The sequence below is a fragment of the Mus caroli genome, unplaced genomic scaffold (genome assembly GCF_978045245.1).
Source record: "Mus caroli unplaced genomic scaffold, Mus_caroli_1 scaffold_4, whole genome shotgun sequence".
NCBI classification, from domain to species: Eukaryota; Metazoa; Chordata; class Mammalia; order Rodentia; family Muridae; genus Mus; species Mus caroli.
Window position 1 is genome coordinate 7,675,699 of NW_028227259.1, and position 20,911 is coordinate 7,696,609.

At 41.4% G+C, this 20,911-nt stretch overlaps 1 protein-coding gene across 3 annotated transcripts in view; it reads left to right on the top strand.

The window, feature by feature from the left end:
- Nucleotides 1-20,911, top strand: part of Reln (reelin) — a 444,727-nt gene that overhangs the window by 148,318 nt on the left and 275,498 nt on the right. For all 3 annotated transcript variants that reach the window (XM_021163945.3, XM_085836457.1, XM_085836458.1), the window contains exon 4: nt 18,964-19,034. In XM_021163945.3, coding sequence (XP_021019604.1) covers nt 18,964-19,034 — 71 coding nt within the window. The remainder of the gene's footprint in view (nt 1-18,963; nt 19,035-20,911) is intronic.

The following is a 20,911-nucleotide window of genomic DNA, read 5'->3' on the forward strand; positions in this document are numbered from 1 at the left end:
ACAGTTCATCGGACAATGTAACTTTGCCATGATTTTAACAACATAGAATTTAATTGATAGACTTAAGTAAAATCCACCTAAAAAGTCAGTTTGCTTACTGGAAGCTAACTGATGGCTTCAAACTAGCCATATCATTTTTATGCAGTGGAAGGTGCTAACACAGACTCTCAGAACTGATCCAAGTGCAGAGAACACATGTCTGTGGAATGCTCAGCCATAAATGGGACATCTGTGTCACATCCCCTCCTCCACAGGCTCACCAACCATTATGGAAGAGGAGGTGTAAAGGTTGAAAGCTTTGAGAAGCCTTGGGAAGCCTTGGGAAGGACCTGAGCCCCACAGACTCTTCTAGCCATGCAGGACTGCTACACCACACACAAGATTCACTTTTTTTCTTGTCAACATTCCCACTGAGGGGAGGATTGTAGCCCCATCCCTAGCTAAAGAGCTGTTCTCAGTTGATGGCTCCCAGGGTTTGAGACTCAGTCTTCTTTAAGTTTGTGGCCCCTGGTAGATTGACCACACTACAGTGGATAGTCCCATACCTATGAACAGCCCAAATTGGACTCAGTGTCTACATGTAAACTAACAGGATATGAAATTAGGAGGGTTGGGAGGTGGTAGAGGAGTTGTCAGGGAGGGCACGGCTATGAACAGAGTACATTGTATACATATATAAAATTCTCAAAGTATTAATAAATGTGTATTTTAAAACTAACTGTATCTGAAAGCCAAAGATATACAGACATAAAGTATTTGCTCCCACAAGCCCATTTCTTTCTTCTGATGCTTCTTTTTAAACAAAATGTCTCAGTGCAATCCAGGACATTGGATCTGTGACTCTAGTTCTAGGGTAGTCAATGTCCTCTCCTGACCTTAGAGGGCACCAGGTCCACATGCGATACACATACATACATGTAGACAAAACACTCAAGTCACCTAAATAAATATTTTTTTTTAAAAAAGTGAATGCCTTCAAAGTTACTGTCAGAGCCAGAACAGCTAAGGCAGAAGAGCAGGAAGCAGACCTGTTTCAGATTTGCTGTGCAGTGGCTAACACTGCTATTCAGAGCTGCATATCAGAGGCCTTCACAGAGAATTAGCTCTCAAGTAAGCGGCAGGGGTGAGGAAGCCAATCAGTGGCCAACCAAGGGCAAGAATCCCAGCCCTGCCTGTAGGACACACATGCAAAGATTTCAGTCTGTGACTCATTAGCATAATTAATGATTTGTTGTTGTTTTCTCTCAAATGAAATGAGTTTGTCTGATGGAGTAATTGAGAGAGCTAATTACATGGAGCTGCATAGGCCTGCCCCAATCGGAACTGGATATCTTTTGGCTTTGACTGGTTGCCTCCTTTCTTGGCAGCCTGTCCTGCCCTTTATAACCCCAGTCTGGACCCCTGCATGGCTGCATTTTCATGCTGCCCTTATCATTCTCTCGCAGAGGAAAAAAAATAAATGTAGTGATGAGTTCACAGTAGGGTTGGTTGGAAGTTTAGTAAACTTCCTGGCCTGGAAATTTTTGTATTTACAAAAGGAATTTCTCTAAGTATGATGTGGTATCCTAGATTAGAAACGGGGGTGGAGGGCATCAGCTGGACAGCTAGAAAACTGGAGGGGTAGTTCATGGTGTTAAGTGAACCATAGTTACGTTCATGTTGATATCAGAATCTGAATGAAGGGCGTATGAGACTCTCTTAGACGGCTTGGTAACGTTTCTATGTCTAAAACCATCTAAATGTAAAACATTTGATGCATAGAGTAGATCTTTAGAAGGTGTCAAGTAATGTTCAGAAACAGATTATAGCATTTGAAACGAAGGTAAGGCCTTCCTACAGCTTTCTCATTTCCTTGCTACAATCTCTTGGTTTGGTAAAATATTAGCTATTATTCCCTTGAGTCGTGTCACCTTTGCATGTTAGGAAATGCATCAGGGTCACAGGTATTAAATCTGTTTTTCCTATTGCAGTAAAATAACTGCAGAGAAACGGGACGGGGGATGGTTCCTCTAAGTTAAAGTTGCAATAGAGGAAGCACGACCACTTTCCCCTCTTGGAGAGGGGTCATTGATGCTAATAATCTGGACTAAGCAAACATTCATTGGTGAGCTGGGATGTAGGAAGGAATGCCATCACTAAATTGCCACTGCCTGAAGAATAAAACTCACCTGGGTTTTAAATACACATCTAGGGTTTGTTCCTTATGGAATGGCAATGTGGTGAGCAATCAGTATTCTTTCTGTGGCCTATTTAAAGGGGACAAGTGCTTAGGTACATATATCCAGCCCAGTAACCTCAAGAATTTACTGTGTGTCGCTCTAAGGATGCTGAAATTAAGTAAGTATTGAAAAGTCTTGCTTTTTCTCTGGGGATAGATAGACTGGTTGGCATCTTGTCAGATGAGCAGGTTTTCTTCTGACTTCCACATTTGTGCTATGATACCCACTTACCTCTCTGCCCCTCCCCCACATATCCAAGTAAATAAATATAAAACACGTAGTGAATCAGTTGAACATAGAATTTGCATCTACCAAAGAAGTGAAAATTTGAAATAAATGGGACCACAAAGATCAGTTTTTATCTTTGGTTACAAAAAGGAATAAAACGACCAGCTGGTTGGTAGTAATGGTTGCTACACACTGGAAAATGTTACTGAAGGGCCAGGACAATATACTTCTGGCTCAGAATAAATATATAGCAGTTTACTTTAGGGTATAGATGTTGAAATGTATAACACTTAATTTTGAAAACAGTATGTTCAGTGTAAACACTGTAATTTTGGTATGGATTGAGTTCTTTCAAAACTGCATTAATGTATAGGCTTCTCTTCAGACCAGTAGTTTTCTAGCCATCCAGTACACCAGATCTAGGGACTGATGGTCTCTGCATTTAAATACACTTACATTTCTAGACTCACTAGTCTAGCTTGCTCACTCTGAAGCTGTATTATCAAAACATGAAAACTACTTCTGCCTAGCAACTGTTGCCCTACCTCACGCTCGATGACCATTCTCACCCTTGCCGCCCCACCCCATCTCCTTTGCCCAAAGCTTGCCCTGTGGCCTGCCGCTGCCCTTAAGGAATTTCATGTTGTCCCCTGGAGCCACTGTATGCTTTGCATTACGCTACCCCAGCTATCCCCAGTTCTCACCAGACCTGTGGTGACACTTCGATTGTTCTAAAAGCCAGGCTGGCCAGGAACAGAGCCAGCAAGGTGCTCTCAACAGTACCAGCATGGCAGCCCTGCAGCTCGCCTGAATAGTGAGGCACTTGAGTTTATTCTGCTGCTGGTAAACCCAAGTAAACGTATTCGTGTGGGGGGGAAGCAGACAAGACATTGGTCTTCATCCAGAAAAGCATCCTAAGTGTTCCTCTTGGTTAATTCCATGTGACAATTTATCAAAAACCAGTACATTCAGCTGCTCTTAGATGGATTTGGAGGAAATGTAGTTTTGCCTGAGCAGGGCCAAAGTTCTTCTCTTCTTATGCGGCCTAGTTTAAGGGGACTTTCAATTCATCATTACATCAATAATTTAACTTGTTTTCTTTCATCTAAATGTGTCTTGGGGCAGGTAAAAGACTTCTCATATATTGTAAGAAGACAAGGTCTTTCTCCCAGCACTCAAAGTTGCAAATGATCTGTCGAAATTAAACTTCAGTTTAATTGAAATTTGGTTGTAATTTGAAGCTTTATGGCTTCCTTGGGCCGCCTGCTGCAAGTTTTAATGAAGCATTGAAGGATTACAGCATTTACAAACACCAATTTAGCTTCGTTCTCTGATGTTGCAAACATTAAAATACTTCTTCCTGTTTAACGTTGACCTCACAGAGTTGCAGATATCCCCAGCACACCCATCCATCTTGCAGTGTTTGATGTTTTTATTTATTAACATGTGTGTTATGTACACACACTGAAGAGCCATGTTGCATTTGATGTTGTGTGGGCACAGAGGCCAGAGGAGCACTGAACATGGAGTCCCATGATCCTCCTATCTCCACCTCTCCTCCCCAGAGTGCTGGATTTTAGGCAAGTGTGCAGCCATACCTGGCTTCTTCCATGACTGTTGGCTATGTGTGCTCACACTTGCACAGCAGGTGGTCTTGTCTGTTGAGCCATCTCCCTAGCTCTGAGTTTTGCTTTTAATAACAACGCCATTTAGATATAATTAACATAGCACAAATGCTAACCTTTTAGGAAATGATGAAGTCGTTTACAGTATAACCAAAGGTTACGGAGTCTTTATTAAAAACTTGGATTTTTTTTTTCTGTCCAGCAAGATGCCTTGTGTATATTAGCAGTCACTTTCTACTTGGTTGTGCATTTGCCTACTCCAGAGATTTCACATAAACAGAATCCCACAATGTGACTGACTTTTCTCATTTAGCATATGTCCGTGCTTCCTCGGCATTTTATCATGAACATTGAGTACTTCATCCCTCTCTGTGGTTGAGTGAGACTCCATTTCATGGATAAGGCCGCATTCTACCCAGCCATTCCTCTGTTGCTAGACATTTAAGTTGTTTCTGCTTTTTGCCAATTATTTGTGATGCTCCTCAAAATACTTGTGTATACATTTTTTTGTCTGAACATATGTTTTCAGTTGTCATGTGCATGTGTTTGTATGCTCCTGGGCATATGTGTATATGTACATGAGGAGTTTATGGTGCGTGCCTGTCTACTTTATATTTTAAGACAGAATCCCTCCCTTAAGTTGAAGTTCACTCCTTAGGGAAATCTTGCTGGCCAGCAAACCCCAGGATTCTCCCCTCTCTCTGCCTCCCCAGCCTTCAGACTGTGTGTGTGTACTGCCGGAGTCGGCCTTTTATGTGGGTACTGGGGACTTGGCTCACTCTGGTTCCCATGTTTATGCCTTCACCCCAGCCTCAGTTGATCGGTTTTTCTTTACGTCAGTACCACACTGATTTATTAATTGTAACTTCATGGTCAGTTTTGAAATCAGGAAGTACAAGTTCACAAATTCTCTGCTTCACCCAGGTCATTCTGATTCTCCCAGTCCTTTGCATTTATACGAGAATTTCAAGTTTGTCAGCTTGGTGGCTTTTTGAGATACACTGTGCTTAGTATGTAGGTCTATTTGGGTAGTATTACCATTGTACTTACTTTTTATTACCAGTGTACGTCTCACGTCATATGACAAAATGGCTGCCAAACGCAGCTTTAAGAAACCAGGCTTTGTCTTGGCTCACCGTTTGAGGGGTCAGTGTTTTGTGGCAGGAACAGGGGCCAGCTGCTCACGCTGCACCCACAATCAGGGGACACAGAAGGATGAAGGATGGCCCCAGTTGGCTTTCTGCCGTCTTCCTTGTAGAGTCAGGCTCCAGTGCATGAGACTGGCTTCACAGAAAGTGCTAGAACGTGATGCTCCCTCTCTTATCTTAGAAGACGCTATTGATTGTACAAGATTAGTTATTCATTCAGAGTTGTGTAGAATTCACCAGTGAAATGATCTTTGGCTTAAGACTTTACTTGTGAAAGTTCTGAGATTTTGGTGTGTGTATGCTCCTGTGGATAACTACACACGTGCACTGGTAGTATATAGAAAGACAATTAAAATTCATATACAGAAGTGTGTTTCTGTGCCAGTCAGTGGCTTTTTTATTCATTGAGAATGTCATACAATTATATAATGTATTTGATCTTATTTATCCCTCATCCCTCTCCCTAACAACTCTTATCAGAAATGTCCTCTATCTCCTCCCCCACAACTTTTATAATCACTTTCTCCCTAAAAGAGGAATACACTTATAAAAAAGTGACTTTTCTTTCCCTGAGTCCATCAATGGTTCCTCACCTAGGGGTGCGGTTTCATCAGCCTCCACCCCTACCCTCCATGATGCCTGTTGTGTGGACTGATCTCCTGCTGTCTTGAGGGGATAGCCATGACTGAGTTAAACATACATCTGTGCTGCTGTGTGCAGACACTGACTTTAAGAGTGTGTGTAGGGAGAGGCCAGAGATTGATGCTAGGTTTCTTCCTCTGTCATTTTCTGTCTTAGCTTTTGAGACAGGATCTGTTGGAGCTCAGTGATTGGCTACCTCAGCTGACTAGCAGTGCATGGGATGCACCTATCTTTCCCCCTCCTTGCTGGGTTTACAGGTGCATGTCCCCATGGCCAGGGTCTATGCAGGAGCTGAGGATGCAGACCTAGTTCTTAGGTTTGTAGGCATTTGACACTGAAACACTTTCTAAGCCCTGATTAAAAAAAGTTTAAATTACAAAGTTGATCTCTCTTTAACTTCTTGAATAAATTTAAGTACCATATATCTGTCTAGTGGTCTGATTTTCTGCAGTGTGGATTGATACTCCCCTGTATGCTTTATTTCCTTAGAGTTAGTAATGATGCACCAATTCCCCTTTTCCTTGAAAGTCTCAGGCCATTCCAAGGCACCTAATGGGTTCTAGTTCACTGCAGAATCAGGGGCCTGTTACTTACGTTTTTCCTTTTGTTGTTGAACAAGTAATTGCTTCTCTGTCTCCACTCTGGAGTCCTTTGTCTTGGTGTACTTTCTCTGTTACTTCCTGAGAAAATGTGTGTTTCCTTACATATTATATTCCTCACTCCGAGTGGCAGAGGTACTGGGAGCTGTTGAATTAAAGTAATATTTCCTAAAGCATGCAGGGCCTCTGGGCCATAGGTGTGACACCTGGGCGTGGCTCAGCTGACTTTGGTAGGTGCTCTGCTCTTTTTTTCCTGGGAATTTTTGGGTCTTCTATTTACTCTTCTTGGCTTTCAACTTTTTAATAATTTTGTAATTTCAGGAGGTATCTGTCCCATGTCCCATGCCAGATTCTTTCTTTCCATTCCCCTCCTTTCAGCCCCAGGGCTCTGGTCCAGACCCATTTTTATTCCGCATTTCCTCTCATTTTGCCCACTCGAACACTGAAGTCTGTTCTCAGATTGTTGTAATCGCTCCTGACACTCTGAGTCGACTTGGATTTAACAACGAGAGGTAAGCATACTACTCACATTTGAAAGTCTCACTGAGCACTTTCATACTGTTTTATATGATCAAGTCAGAAAACATTAGAAAACAGTCTCCAGTCTGTTATTAGCTTTCTTATTATTTGAGTTATATAGATGCTGTAGAAAAGCAACTTTATGAATACCAAACAATATCATAAAGTCACATAGATCAAATATTAAAAGCAAATTCAAATTTCCACAAAGTGTTCACACAACAAAATAAGTTCTATGTGGACAGAAGCAGCTTTCCCCAGTAAGGTATATATAAATATTCACTCAGTTAATTTGAGAATGAGAAAGTCTTCTACCGCTTCTCGGCCTTTTGGCTAAGATCAAGTGGAGAAAATCTTCTAAGCACCGAAATCTTGCAGTCCTATTAAGAGGGAATGGAAAGATTTTATTACATGAAAACAAAACATTTTTCTTTTTTAGAGTTTAAAATGATATTTATTTTATTTATTTTGTGTGTGTTTCTGTTTGATGTCTTGGTATGAGTATGCATTTGCCAAACAGTACCTGTGTAAGTCAGAGGGCAACATATGGGAGTCAGGAATCTACCATGTGGGATCTAGGATTACAGTTGGGTCACCACACACTGGGGCTTTGGGCCTTTATTCCCCCTAAAGCTTTTTTCCTAAAAAAAAAAAACAGTATGAGAACAACAAAAGTATAAACTTCATTAGAACTATTAGCGACAAATAGAGCATTGGAGTAATAGCCTGAGTGCCTAAGGAATTCTTGGAAATGTGTTAGGAAAGCATGAGGATCTGTAGAATAAGAATGGACATAGATAGTTTGCAAAGCTGAAAAATGTAACCAGAAACTTGTAAAATGCCCCCACTAATAACCAGGAGGTTGGAAACTAAGTAACACACCACCGCTTGACCAACAATGGGTGGACTGTAAATACTCACTCCCCACAGAAGTGGTGGGAGGTGAGTGCTCTCTCACATACTGATAAGAGAAGGTTCTGGCAGAGCTGAGCAATGAGAGTGCTTGCTGCTCTTCCAGAGGACCCAAGTTTGGATCCCAGCAGCCATGCCACTCAACTGCTTATAATCCAGCCCCTGGGAATCCACTGCCCTCTTTTGGTTTTCATGGGGACATACACACCTGTGCGTGCACACACACACACACACACACATGCTGTCATGAACTATGAATCACAGCTTGGACTATTGTGACAAAATCCATAGGTTGGTGTCTTAGTTAAGGTTTTATGGTTGTGAAGAGACACTGTGACCAATGGATCTCTTAGAAAGGGCAACATTTCATCAGGGCTGGCATCAGCTGTAGAGGTTCAGCATATTATCATCCTGGCAGGAAGCATGGCAGCTTATAGGCAGAGGCAGACGTAATGCTGAAGGAGCCAAGAGTTCCACATCTCAATCTGAAGACAGCCAGGAACAGACTCTATGATGCACTGGGCAGATCCTGACCACAGGACCTTAAAGCCCACCCCCACAAAGACACACTTCCTCCAACAAGGCCACGCCTACTCAAACAAGGCCACACCTCCTGATAGTGCCACTTCCCATGAGCCAAAGATATTCAAACCACCACAGCTGAGTAGCATGTGCAGAGGTTTGGGTCCTAGAAGGGCTTCTATCTTGTGCAACCTAGAGCTTTTGTGTCTTTCTCTCTTCATTTTAACTGTTCCAATAAGAATGACATTTTACAATTGCACGTATTTGGCATATAAAGTGATTACATAGCCTATACATGCCACATGGAATAATTAACGCAAGTTAGTTAAGATATTTATCATCTATACACTTCGTACTCTGTGGTCAACACATTTGAAGCCTCTTGGCAGTTCTGTGATGACGATTTGCTCGCTCACTGTGCTATGCAGTGGATTTTAATTTTTAACCTCCATTCCCTTTCCTGAGTTTCTAGTGTGTGTTGCTGGCCACCGCCCATCACATTCAGTCCGCACTCTGAAGCAACCATTCAGATTTGCACTCTGTGCTGATGCATTATTGGTCTTAGAAATGTGATTGCAGAAGCTGTTTGTCTCTCTGTGCTTGGTTTACTCCACTTCACATAAAGTTCTCCAGCTCCACTCCTCTTATCACAAATGACAAGGAGTCTTCCTATAAGGTTGAGATGCAGCCCAGTTTGTGTGTGTATATATATATATGTGTGTGTGTGTGTGTGTGTGTGTGTGTGTGTGTGTGTGTGTCACATTTTCTTTACTCAGTCGCCAATTTAAGAACACTTAATTTCTTTTTGATTTTTCTATTAGGACCCAATATAAAATCTGTGAACATTAGAGGAAGGCATCTGTTTTAACAAACTGATTTCAGATTTTCTGAATTCAAACACCCAGAAGAGTGGTATATATGCACGCACTCGCATGCACACACACACACACACACACACAAACACACACACACACACTGAGACAGTCACTGAAGAAAGCTACGGGCCTGGAGTGGACCCACCCAGAAAGGAGTTGTGTGTGCTGCTGGTAGCAGACCCTGATGAGCAAAACCATGTAACCACTTTGGACTCCACATGAATCCCTCACAAATCCCAGAGGCAGACCTGTTGCTATAGGACTTTGTGTTTTCCCTGCTAGCTGCAGACTTGCTTTGCTTTTATTTTTATGCTCCGATTTCTTCATTTTGGAAAGAGAATATTTATTCTATGATTTTCTAGAGGCTCACAGTTAAAGAGATTGATTGTCTTGAGTCTCAGGATTGCTTTGGACCTTTTAATATTGTCTGGGCTGCTAAAGGTCACGGGGACTTTCAAGACGGACTAATGCACTTTCATTATGAGTTGAAAATGAGGCCTGGGGGAAAGGAGAGTGATGCTCTGATTTAAAGGGATGTGGCTGGGTGTCAGGTTGGGCTGTAATGTTTCATCCTCATGGTTAACCTGACTGGATTTAGAATCACCATGGAGAAACATGTGGGTGGGGGGGGGGGGGAAACATATCCAAAATATTTAACTGTCGAGGGAAAACCCCATATTACGGCAGGATTTCTGTCCAAGATTCATTGTTCTAATTTCTGATGACTACCAAGACTAGAATTTGCATCCAAGATGCCATTGGCTTTGGCTTTGACATAAAACATTTCACAATATTTCCACTTTCACTCTTGGTTCACAGAGTAGATTTTCCATGTTTAAGGAGGTTTTGTTTTTATTTTTCATTCTCCTTCAATATAGTACCAATAATTTCTAAAAATTATCAGTAAGAATGTCACTACCCATAATGCCTTATATTTTTACTGAAATTTTCACAGGGTCAGTTCACCCTGAGGAATAAGAATTATCTGTTTTTCAGTCCTGTATCACAAAGCAAATGCTTGGGTAAGGTCAGTATAAACCTTGGTCCATGTGCAAGCCCCTGTCCTCTCAGTACAAGCCTGCTGTTTAAACTTTAGAGCATCCAGCTTGGCTGGAGATGGAGCTCAGCTGGTAATGTACTTGCTTAGCATTAACATAGCTCTGAGTTTTGTTCCGAGCATTGCATTAAGCTAAGTGTGGTGACAGTGCCTGTGATCTCAGCATTTCCCGGGTACAGGCAAGAGGACCAGAAGGTCAACGCCATGCTCAGCTATATAGTGAGCTTGAGCCCAGGCTGGAATACACCACATCCTGTCAGTTTACCTTATAGGTTAAGAAAAGAAGAGTGACTAAAGCTAAGTGACAGGGCCTGAATAACAGCAGACCTAGAATAAAGTCCTATGCTTCCTGTGTGAAACTGGTACCTTTTCCCTTTCTTATGCGTGGACATGAAAATCCAATACTTTGCATGGATGTTTCAACACAAAATTATTTTTGTCTTGTGTTACTTAAATTATTATTAATTTAATTATTAAAATATCTATATTTAGCATATACTTAAATGGTTGCTTAAATTATTTTCTTGTCTTGCTAAATACATAAATTATGCTTTGACTTGAAAACAGGATGTGTAGTGGTCATTAAGGGCAGACAGACGGGATTACTGGGTAATAATCACCATGCTGAAATTTGTTGTTTTCCAGGATAGAAAACAGTGAACTGTTTGACAGATGGAAACAATTCTATGGCTTGGCAATAACAGAACAATGAAAAAATTTTAAAAAATTACAAAATGTCCACAATGTATACCCTCTAACCCCAGCACTGAAGAGACTGCAGGGAAAGGTTCTTATAGAACCTTATAGGTTAAGAAAAGGAGACTCACAAAAGCTAAGTAACAGGCCTTGTGTTTGAGGCTAGCCTAGGCTACATAGCATGACAGTGATTTTTAAAGGAACAAGACAAGACCATGGAGACAAATAATCCCTCCTTTAAAAGTCACAAATAAATTAAAATATTTTCTCTCTGAAGTTTACATTAGTCATGTTTATGTGTTATACAGCATTTTTATTGTTTAATAGCATAAAGAAGAAGGTCGAGAGGTGGCTTGGTGGTTAAGCAGGAGTGCTCACTGCTCTGGCAGAGGCCCTGAGTCCTTTGCAGGAGTTTCCTCATGCACACCAGGAGCCACGCAATCACCCATAACTCCAGTTCCAGGAAATCTGGCACTGTTGGCCTGTGTGGGCACCTGTGCCTATATGGTGTACAAAACCACGTGCAGGCGCACACGAGTACACATTAATAGAAAAACTACATCAATCTTTTGAAAAACCAGCATAAATCGGTACCCTCACATTAGAAAGTACTGTAATTTGAAGATGACATGGATGCCATTTTGTTTTGGCTTTGATTCCTTCGAAGTATTTTATCAAATTCAGATGACTTCCACCTGATGTATGTTGTGAACTGCAGCTTGGCAATGGTTTAGCATGCTGATATGATGTGAGGTTGACTTCATAAAGCTGATTAATGAATATTCTTTCCAGTAAGACAAGTCCCACCTCCCGGGGGAAGCAGAAGTACCCACCATCATCCTCCATTTTCAGATAAGGCAGCTGCCATTATTCTTCGTGTTGTTGTGACCAAGTCGATTCATTTCACACATAAATAACTCTTGCAAATTAGGAGTTTATGATAATCCTGTTAAATGTCTTCTGCATTCCTTCTTTGGTAATGATTGGATGGCAATAATGCACATAGAAAGCTTTGACTCCCTTCTATGTTCAAGTCACTGTAGCTGGCTTCTTGAGGGGTGCGGGGAGGGAAATTTGTGATTCTCCTGTTCCATAAGCTTAAGGGATGAATATTAACATCTTTAAGTGACAGTAGTTATTTCAAGTTATTCCTTTCTTCACACAGGGAGTACAAAAGCTAGAATGTTTAATGAACTTGTATATAGTCTGGCACCACATGCTTGGTAGCTCGTGGTGTTTAAAACTGGCCCTACTCAGTGCAGAGAGAGACCAGAACAAAGTGTGTCCACTTCATACTCAGGTGCTTGGACAGCAGCTGGCCCTGTTGAGTTAAGATGAGGGTGATTCATGCTCTTTCCCAGATAACCGCACGAGCTATTTTAAAACCCGCGTGTGCTGCTTATAGTGAGGGTCTGTAGAGTTTGTCAGATGATAAAACTGAACAGCCAAACATAATTTCAAAATGACTTATTTAATAGAGACTCTTGTTGGCAGGCTTGCTTTAGAATTTATGTCTTCTGAGAATGTAAGTACTCATTAGAAACATTTTAAGAAAATTGGTCTATCCTCCAGAACCCTGAACAATAAGGATATTTTCTGATCTCCTCTGAAAGAATTACTGCTAATTATACAAAATTGAGTGCAAATAGTACCAACGTAGTTATTAGCACCACAGATTTGATGAACGTTCCTCCAAAAAGAACTATAAATTATATAAAATAACGATTATGATAGTGTATAAGGCTTGTTATTGTATGTCATGGTGTCTACTCTTAAAATATATTGCGCATTAAAAATTGGAGGACCTGCCTCTCAGGGTCTTTTAACATTTCTCGAGTCTGTGTATGTGTGCACATCTATATTATAATACAGACATTTCTGTGGATTACTCAAAATCAGATACCCTGAACCATTGTATAGACCTAAACGTGTTGTAAGTAGGCCTGACGCCACTGTTCCTGGTGTCAGGGCAGAACGGGCATCTTGCGGGAGCCTTTGCCTCCTGGGTTTCTGCTTACATCATTCTGCAAGGTAAGGGGCTAACATTGCAGTCCTGGAAGCCCCCACAACGGGGAGAGATATTTCCATGTGACCATGGCACTGCGGTGTCCTGAAGGTTTATAAAAGCATGGCACCGTGGTGATCATGTGTCTGCCTGCATGGGCTCTGTGGCTGAGAATGGAGAACTGGAGAGGGTTAATATTAATATTGGCTTGCTTGTTGTTTATGAGGTAAGTTCTCACCGTGTAGCACAGGTTAGCTTACAACTCACTGTGTAGCTTAGGATTGCCTCAACTTTGTAGCATTCACATGCTTTGGCCTGCTGAATGCTAGGATTATATGCATAAGATATCACACAGACCTGGTATTTTAAAAGATAAATTTCTTCTAATTGCTGGCTTTGCTGCCAAGATTCTAACTAGAACCAGAAAATAAGATATCTTATTCAGAAGACTAAATTAAAAGTCCTGAGAGATTGAGGTAGAGTCCAAACCACAGCAGATGTGAACCCTGAAAGGAAGCTCCACCTCAGCAAGAAACCGCAGCTACCGGACGCTCCATCATCTGAGTCAGGCTAGAGAAATGTAACATGGTGCTGGGAAGAAGGATCCAAGCATTCAATCCTGGGCTGGAATTCTCACATCACCTCCAATTTCCTGGCATTTGTAAATCGTGCAAAGTTCTATGTTTCAGGGAAATGAAAAGAATTTTACGTTCCTTTACGGAGTGTTGTTAGGATTGAGTTGATTCCTGAAGACCCCAACAACAGTGCTTAGCAGGCAGCAAATTTTAATTCTAAACAGATGCTTCATTAATAACCATGGTATATACTGGCTAAACTATTGTTTCTGTGGCTATTGTCTTTCCAGAGTTAAGAACAAGGGGTAACTGCGTGGAGCATGTGCCATGCAGTGCTCTTCAAGGGATGACTGCATGGAGCATGTGCCATGCAGTGCTCCTTGAGGGGTAACTGTGTGGAGCACATAGTATGCAGTGCTCCTCAAAGCAGTCTTTTTTTTTTTTTCTTTTTTTAAATTAGATATTTTCTTTATTTACATTTCAAATGCTATCCCGAAAGTTCCCTGTACCCTCCTCCCCCCTCCTCCCGCCCTGCTCTCCTACCCACCCACTCCCATTTCTTGGCCCTGGCGTTCCCCTGTACTGAGGCATATAAAGTTTGCAATACCAAGGGACCTCTCTTCCCAATGATGGCCATCTAGGCCATCTTCTGATTCATATGCAGCTAGAGACACGAGCTCCGTGGGTACTGGCTAGTTCATATTGTTGTTCCACCTACTGCAGACCAAGTACTCAAGGCAGTCTTTAATTACTGAGCCACTTCCCTAAAAGACATTAGCTGATGAGAACATGTTCAGCCCAGGATGGAGCAGTGAGTGCCCCAAGCACTTCCTGCTGCTTCTCTTGTGGCTCCTGGAAGACTCCTACAGGGGTTCTGATAGGTCCTGAAAACCACAGGCCTGAAGTCAGGCCCTGTATTAGGCCCTAGGGGTCCTTATTTATAGGCTGTTGAAGAGTAGTAGCTCTGTGGCCTTCAAATACCTCAGGAAGATGGAAGGAACAGACTCTGCAGGCCATGTTGAGTGAAGGCTGATCTTCAAAGCCAGAGCTCAAGTGTTCTGCTTGGAATTCCATCTGCATTTGATGAATGAGAACCACTGCTAATTAAGTTTTGGCTTCTTTGGGGGTAAATACCCAGAAGAGGGTATCATATGACCCAGCTGGGTCATATGACAGATCTGTTTTTAGTTTTCTGAGAAATATCCATACTGATGACCACAGAAGCTGAACTAGTTAGCATTCATTCCTATAGGTAGTATAACACACCAATAGTGTCTACAACTTCCCCAACATTTACCTTTGTTTTCTTGGCGGTCGACATCCTGGACCGGGGTAAGGTGGAATCACAACGTAGTTTTTGCTAGCATTTCTCTGGCTGGTTTTTTGTATTTCTTGGATATTTGTACTTTAAAAAACTGTCCATTTTATTAGCTCATTTGTTACCTGAGTTATGTAGATTTCTTTTGGTGCATGCGCATGTGCACTTGTGCGTGTGCGTGTGTGTGTGTGTGTGTATGTGTGTATATGTGTGTGTGTTGATGTGGTATGGTGTGTGTCTGTGTGTGTGTACATCTGAGTTGTGTGTAGAATGTTTCTGTGGTGTGGTTGTGTGTTTGTTCTCTTTATCACAGAGATACTTGCATATTACTAGAAGTTAAACTATCAAACCAGCCTAGGTGTCCATCAATAGAAGAATGGGGAAAGAAAATACCATTTATAAATAGGATGGAATTCTTCCCACAAATCAAGAAGAGGGAAGTTATGTTTTCAGAGAAACAGATGTGACAGAACATAGTCACACTAAATAAATTAAGTCAGTCTCTGACAATAACTAACAGTTCAGCTTCTCTCTTAATTTTGGATGCTAGAAGGTGGAAAATAAAACCGTGCATGTACAGAAGACATGAAAATAGAAGACGGTCAGGTGGAGCACAGGATAGCTGCAGAAGTGGGAGGGATGAGGAAGACAGCCTAAGACTATACTTAAAGCACCTTATGTGTTTGCATGGAAATTGCCTTTGTAACAACACTTAACAAGCTTTTAAAAGACAGGTTATGGGTTTCTTTTTTTATTATTATTTTTTTATTAGGTATTTTCCTCATTTATTTTTCCAGTGCTATCCAAAAAGTCCCCAATACACTCCACCCCCACTCCCCTACCCATCCACTCCCACTTTTTGGCCCTGGCGTTCCCCTGTATTGGGGCATATAAAGTTTGCAAGTCCAATGGGCCTCTCTTTCCAGTGATGGCCGACTAGGCCATCTTTTGATACATATGCAGCTAGAGTCAAGAGCTCTGGGGAACTGGTTAGTTCATCATGTTGTTCCAACTATAGGGTTGCAGATCCCTTTAGCTCCTTGGGTACTTTTGCTAGCTCTTCCATTGGGGGCCCTGTGATCCATCCAATAGCTGACTGTGAGCATCCACTTCTGTGTTTGCTAGGCCCCGGCATTGTCTCACAAGAGACAGCTATATCTGGGTCCTTTCAGCAAAATCTTGCTAGTGTATGCAATGGTGTCAGCATTTGGAAGCTGATTATGGGATGGATCCCTGGATATGGCAGTCCATCCTTTCGTCACAGCTCCAAACTTTATCTCTGTAACTCTTTCCATGGGTGTTTTGTTCCCAATTCTAAGAAGTGGCACAGTATCCACACTTCATTCTTCTTGAGTTTCATGCGTTTAACAACTTGTATCTTATATCTTGGGTATCCTAAGTTTTTGGGCTAATATCCACTTATCAGTGAGTACATATTGTGTGAGTTCCTTTGTGATTGTGTTACCTCACTCAGGATGATGCCCTCCAGGTCCATCCATTTGCCTAGGAATTTCATAAATTCATTCCTTTTAATAGCTGAGTAGTACTCCATTGTGTAAATGTACCACATTTTCTGTATCCATTCCTCTGTTGAGGGGCATCTGGGTTCTTTCCAGCTTCTGGCTATTATAAATAAGGCTGCTATGAACATAGTGGAGCATGTGTCCTTCTTACTGGTTGGAACATCTTCTGGATATATGCCCAGTAGAGGTATTGCTGGATCCTCTGGTAGTATTATGTCCAATTTTCTGAGGAACCGCCAAACTGATTTCCAGAGTGGTTGTACAAGCTTGCAATCCTACCAACAATGAAGGAGTGTTCCTCTTTCTCCACATCCTTGCCAGCATCTGCTGTCACCTGAATTTTTGATCTTAGCCATTCTGACTGGTGTGAGGTGGAATCTCCGGGTTGTTTTAAGTTGCATTTCCCTGATGATTAAGGATGTTGAACATAGAAACTTTGTTTAGATGATGAACTTCAGCTGCAGTTACTCTGTATGTGCTGAGATGTCTATCAGATTGTTCACTGAACCAAAGATGCAGAAGTAAATCTATGGATAAGGCATTAAATCCCAGACCTGAGGACACCAAACAGCAGGAAGAACAGTATGAAGTCACAACGCACTGTGCAGCAGGAGGCTTTTTCACACTTGAGACAGAGCTAAGGGGGGCTTCTGCTGCAAGCCTCTCACCTCAGTGCTGCGAGGCAGCCTGTTTATGGAGAGCACAAGTGGCCTTGGGCTAACTCTGTGGACAAGAAGCACAACTCTAATAGGAATATTACCTGCCTGCTCGCAACAGTTAAGTGCCATGTGCTGTAGCAGACCTCTTGCTAGTTAGTGATTTCAGAAAATATCATTTCAAATTACATGCTTACAATTAGGATGCTGTGTTACTGTTAGAAGTAGATGGGAAATCTATCTCAGAAGCACTTAGTTCAATTGATTTGAAGAATACGTGAGGGAAATAAAGTCATCACTTTCTCTCTGAACAGAAAACCTGTACTGATCAAGGATTCAATAGGATATGTTGATAACTTGGATTAACCAAATGTTAAGGCCTCATTTTCAACTTTATGAAAGTAAAGAAAACATGCATGTTTGTAAACACATACACACAAATACCCACAGAAAGATTATAATATTTCTTTATATGACATTTTGATGATTAATATATAACAAGAAGTTGACACCCCTTATATGCTTTACGTATGCTGTGAGCCGAAGACTACCCATGAGTTTCCTTATCTATTCTGCCTCCCCTCTACATTCAGTGTGTGTGTGTGTGTGTGTGTGTGTGTGTGGTAATTAAGGTATACTTTTCATAGTGGCGCTGCTGTAGAATGTTAGTGTGGAGCATATCGCCTATTAACACTTCAGCATGGAAGGCTCCGTCATTATTTCCAGAGAGTTGAAACTTGATTAGTGACCTGGGGGCACAGGAACAATTCCATGGAGAACAGAAATCAGAAAGGCCCACAGCATGAAGGAAGAAGGTTCATCCATATGGAGGCCAAATGGGGGATGTCAGGAGCCAGGAGGTCCTATTGAATCCAGCAAGGATGGAGATATTGACCAAAGGTTGTCCTGTGGAGGGGTAATGAGGACAGCAAGGTCTGTCCTCTCAGGAATTAGCCCAGTGTGTTGTCTATAATCCACCTCCAGCAGATGTCGGCAGAATCAAATTATTTTTATCCTAGCGTGAGTTGGGCAAGAATAAAGATTTAATGTTAATATGTTTTTAGATAGTAAATGTATTTTTGTATGACTTATTTTCCAAAAACGAAGTTTCTCAAGGAAACATGATTTTCTGCTCTAATTTCACTTAGAAAATACATTTCACCTCAAAATAATTCTTTTGAAGGGAAATCAGTTCACATATAGAGAACAAATCATTTCTCCTTTAATAAGACATTTCCAATTATAGCTGTTGAATAACAAATCTGCTGTGAGAGGCTGGGTTCTTCAGTGTCCCATATGCACAGCTCTGATTAGGAGAAGGGAAAGATGCGTATCTTCTGCAAACGGTGAATTACACCCAGTAGGTGGGGGGAGGTGCATTTTGTTCTGACAGATGTTTTTTAATTATAATAGCTCTGACTAGCCCATGTTTGGGGAAAATATTCTTTTAAAAATACTTCTTAGCCTTAACTCTCCATCCTATAGTGACCATTACTTCAAAGATCCCAGAAGCCTTTAGGAGGATCTGTCTCCTACACTGCTAAGATCCTCTCTAGAACATTCCACATCAGCATCTAGAGAGCTTGCTAAGCTCCCTGGCCACTTTCCCACCCAGGCTTTGGTCCCACCTGCTGGTCCAGAATAAGCCATCAAATATTACAGTGTAGTTTACCAAGCAAGACCTGAGGTAACAACTGGCCCGAGGGCTTTAAACATTCATTCTGTTGTTAACTTACATTATTATTTCAAGCCTTGTATCTGTTGATTTTAAGTTATTTTTAAAAATACTTTAATATCAGCTCTATTACAGCATTTAAATGAACTGTCTCCTGTTCACTTTCCAGGGCTACTGCAACACATAGGGGCCAGGTGATTTTCAAAGACGCATTGGCCCAGCAGCTGTGTGAACAAGGAGGTAAGGTCACCCCTGACTTGCTTACTTACGTTAGTCGTCTCCACATTATTCATGGCAGGTCCTCTAGCTTATATACTGAGCTATCATTTCATTAATGTTACTTTATCATGATGTTTTAAATTTGAGTTGTTGACAAGTTCATATCCCTATTCATTATTTATCCATTAGTTATTGATAAAGGTAGCAGAAAACTGAACATATTCACTGTGAGCAAATGAACCAAAAGAAATTTTATAATTTCATAATTTTTTTCTGAGTCACTTTTAGTTGTCCTAGACATACCAAATTTTAATAGTAATTGTAAAATTGTACAAAAATTCATTACCTTTAATTTGCCACTAAAGCTTCTGGCCAAATGTGTTTCTGATTATTACTTTACACTCCAATATCTCTGACTTTGCTTTAGTTGGTCAGATCATGAGCTGAGTATATACCTATACCTGTAGATAGACATAATCAGTATGGTTGTACCTGAGTAACGTGGTATTTGATAGATTGTTACTATCAGAATTCTAATTATTAGCTTACAGATTCTCCAATCATAAAACTCTTCCCTCCATAATTTCAAAAACCTATGATCTATATTCTTTGGTTAGATTAACTTTTTTCTATGACTTTCAAGAATGCAGACATTAAAATATGTCTTAAGAGGCAAACTCAAGAATTCTATTACAGTGTAAATTTCTTCTGTGTTAATGAAAATATTCACTGAAAATATAGAATACCATAAAGCAAGGAACATCAGTCTAAAAAATACATAATGTCAAAAAAGATATGTCCATTTCAAATTTACTAGTCCCTAAAACGAAATTCTCTTTAGCCTTACAAGTTCAAATCTGTTGTACTATAATTAGATTGGACTATTTAAAATAAAATAAAAAGCTAAGAAAATTAATACAAAAAAATCTCAATGAGCGAGGGTAAACCGTATCTTATATAATAGTATTTGTGTGCACACAGTGTTCTCATTAGTATATTTATGTATTCACTTTACATCCCCATTGCAGCCCCCTCTCACATCTCCTCCCAGTCCTGACTTCCCATCCCCCTTCTCCCATTCCCCTCTCCCCTTCTCCTTAGAGAAGAGGAGCACCCCGTTCCCTGGTACTAACCCACCCTAGCACGTCACGTTCTGATCAGGACTAAGCACGTCCTCTCCTACTGAGGCCAGATACGGCAGTCTAGCTAGAGAGAAGGGGTCCAAAGGCAGGCAACTGAGTCCAGGTCAGAGAGCCTCAAGACAATTGTTGGGGTACATACATGAAGACCAAGCTGCACATCTGCTACATATGTATAGAGGGCTTAGGTCCAGTCCATGCATGCTCTTTGGTGGTTCAGTCTCTGTGAGCCCCTATGGGCCCAGGTTAATTGTCTCTGTATGTCTTCTTGTGGAGCCCTCGACCCCTCCAGGTCCCTCAGTCTTTCTCCTGACTCTTACAAGACTCCCTAAGCTCTGCCTGATGCTTGACTGTGTGTCTCTGCATCTGCTTCCATCAGCTGCTGGAAGAAGCCTCTCAGATAACAGTTATGCTAGGTTCCTGTCTGCAAATATAACAGGATATCATTAATAGTGTCAGGGATTGGCTCTCCCCCATGGTGTGGGTCTCAAGTTGACCCAGCCATTTGTTGGCCATTCTCTCAATCTCTGCTTCATCTTTATCCCTGCATATCTTTGTAGGCAGGGCAAATTTGAGGTCAAAGGTTTTGTGAATGGGATAGTGTCCCCTCCCCTCCACTGGAAGTCTTGCCTGGCTACAGAAGGTGGCCACTTCAAGCACAATTGTCCCTGCTGCTAGACATCTCAGGTGAGTCACCCTCATATCCTTCCAGGTCTCAGACTTGTCCCAGAGATGCCCTCTAGCTGATTTCCCTTCTCT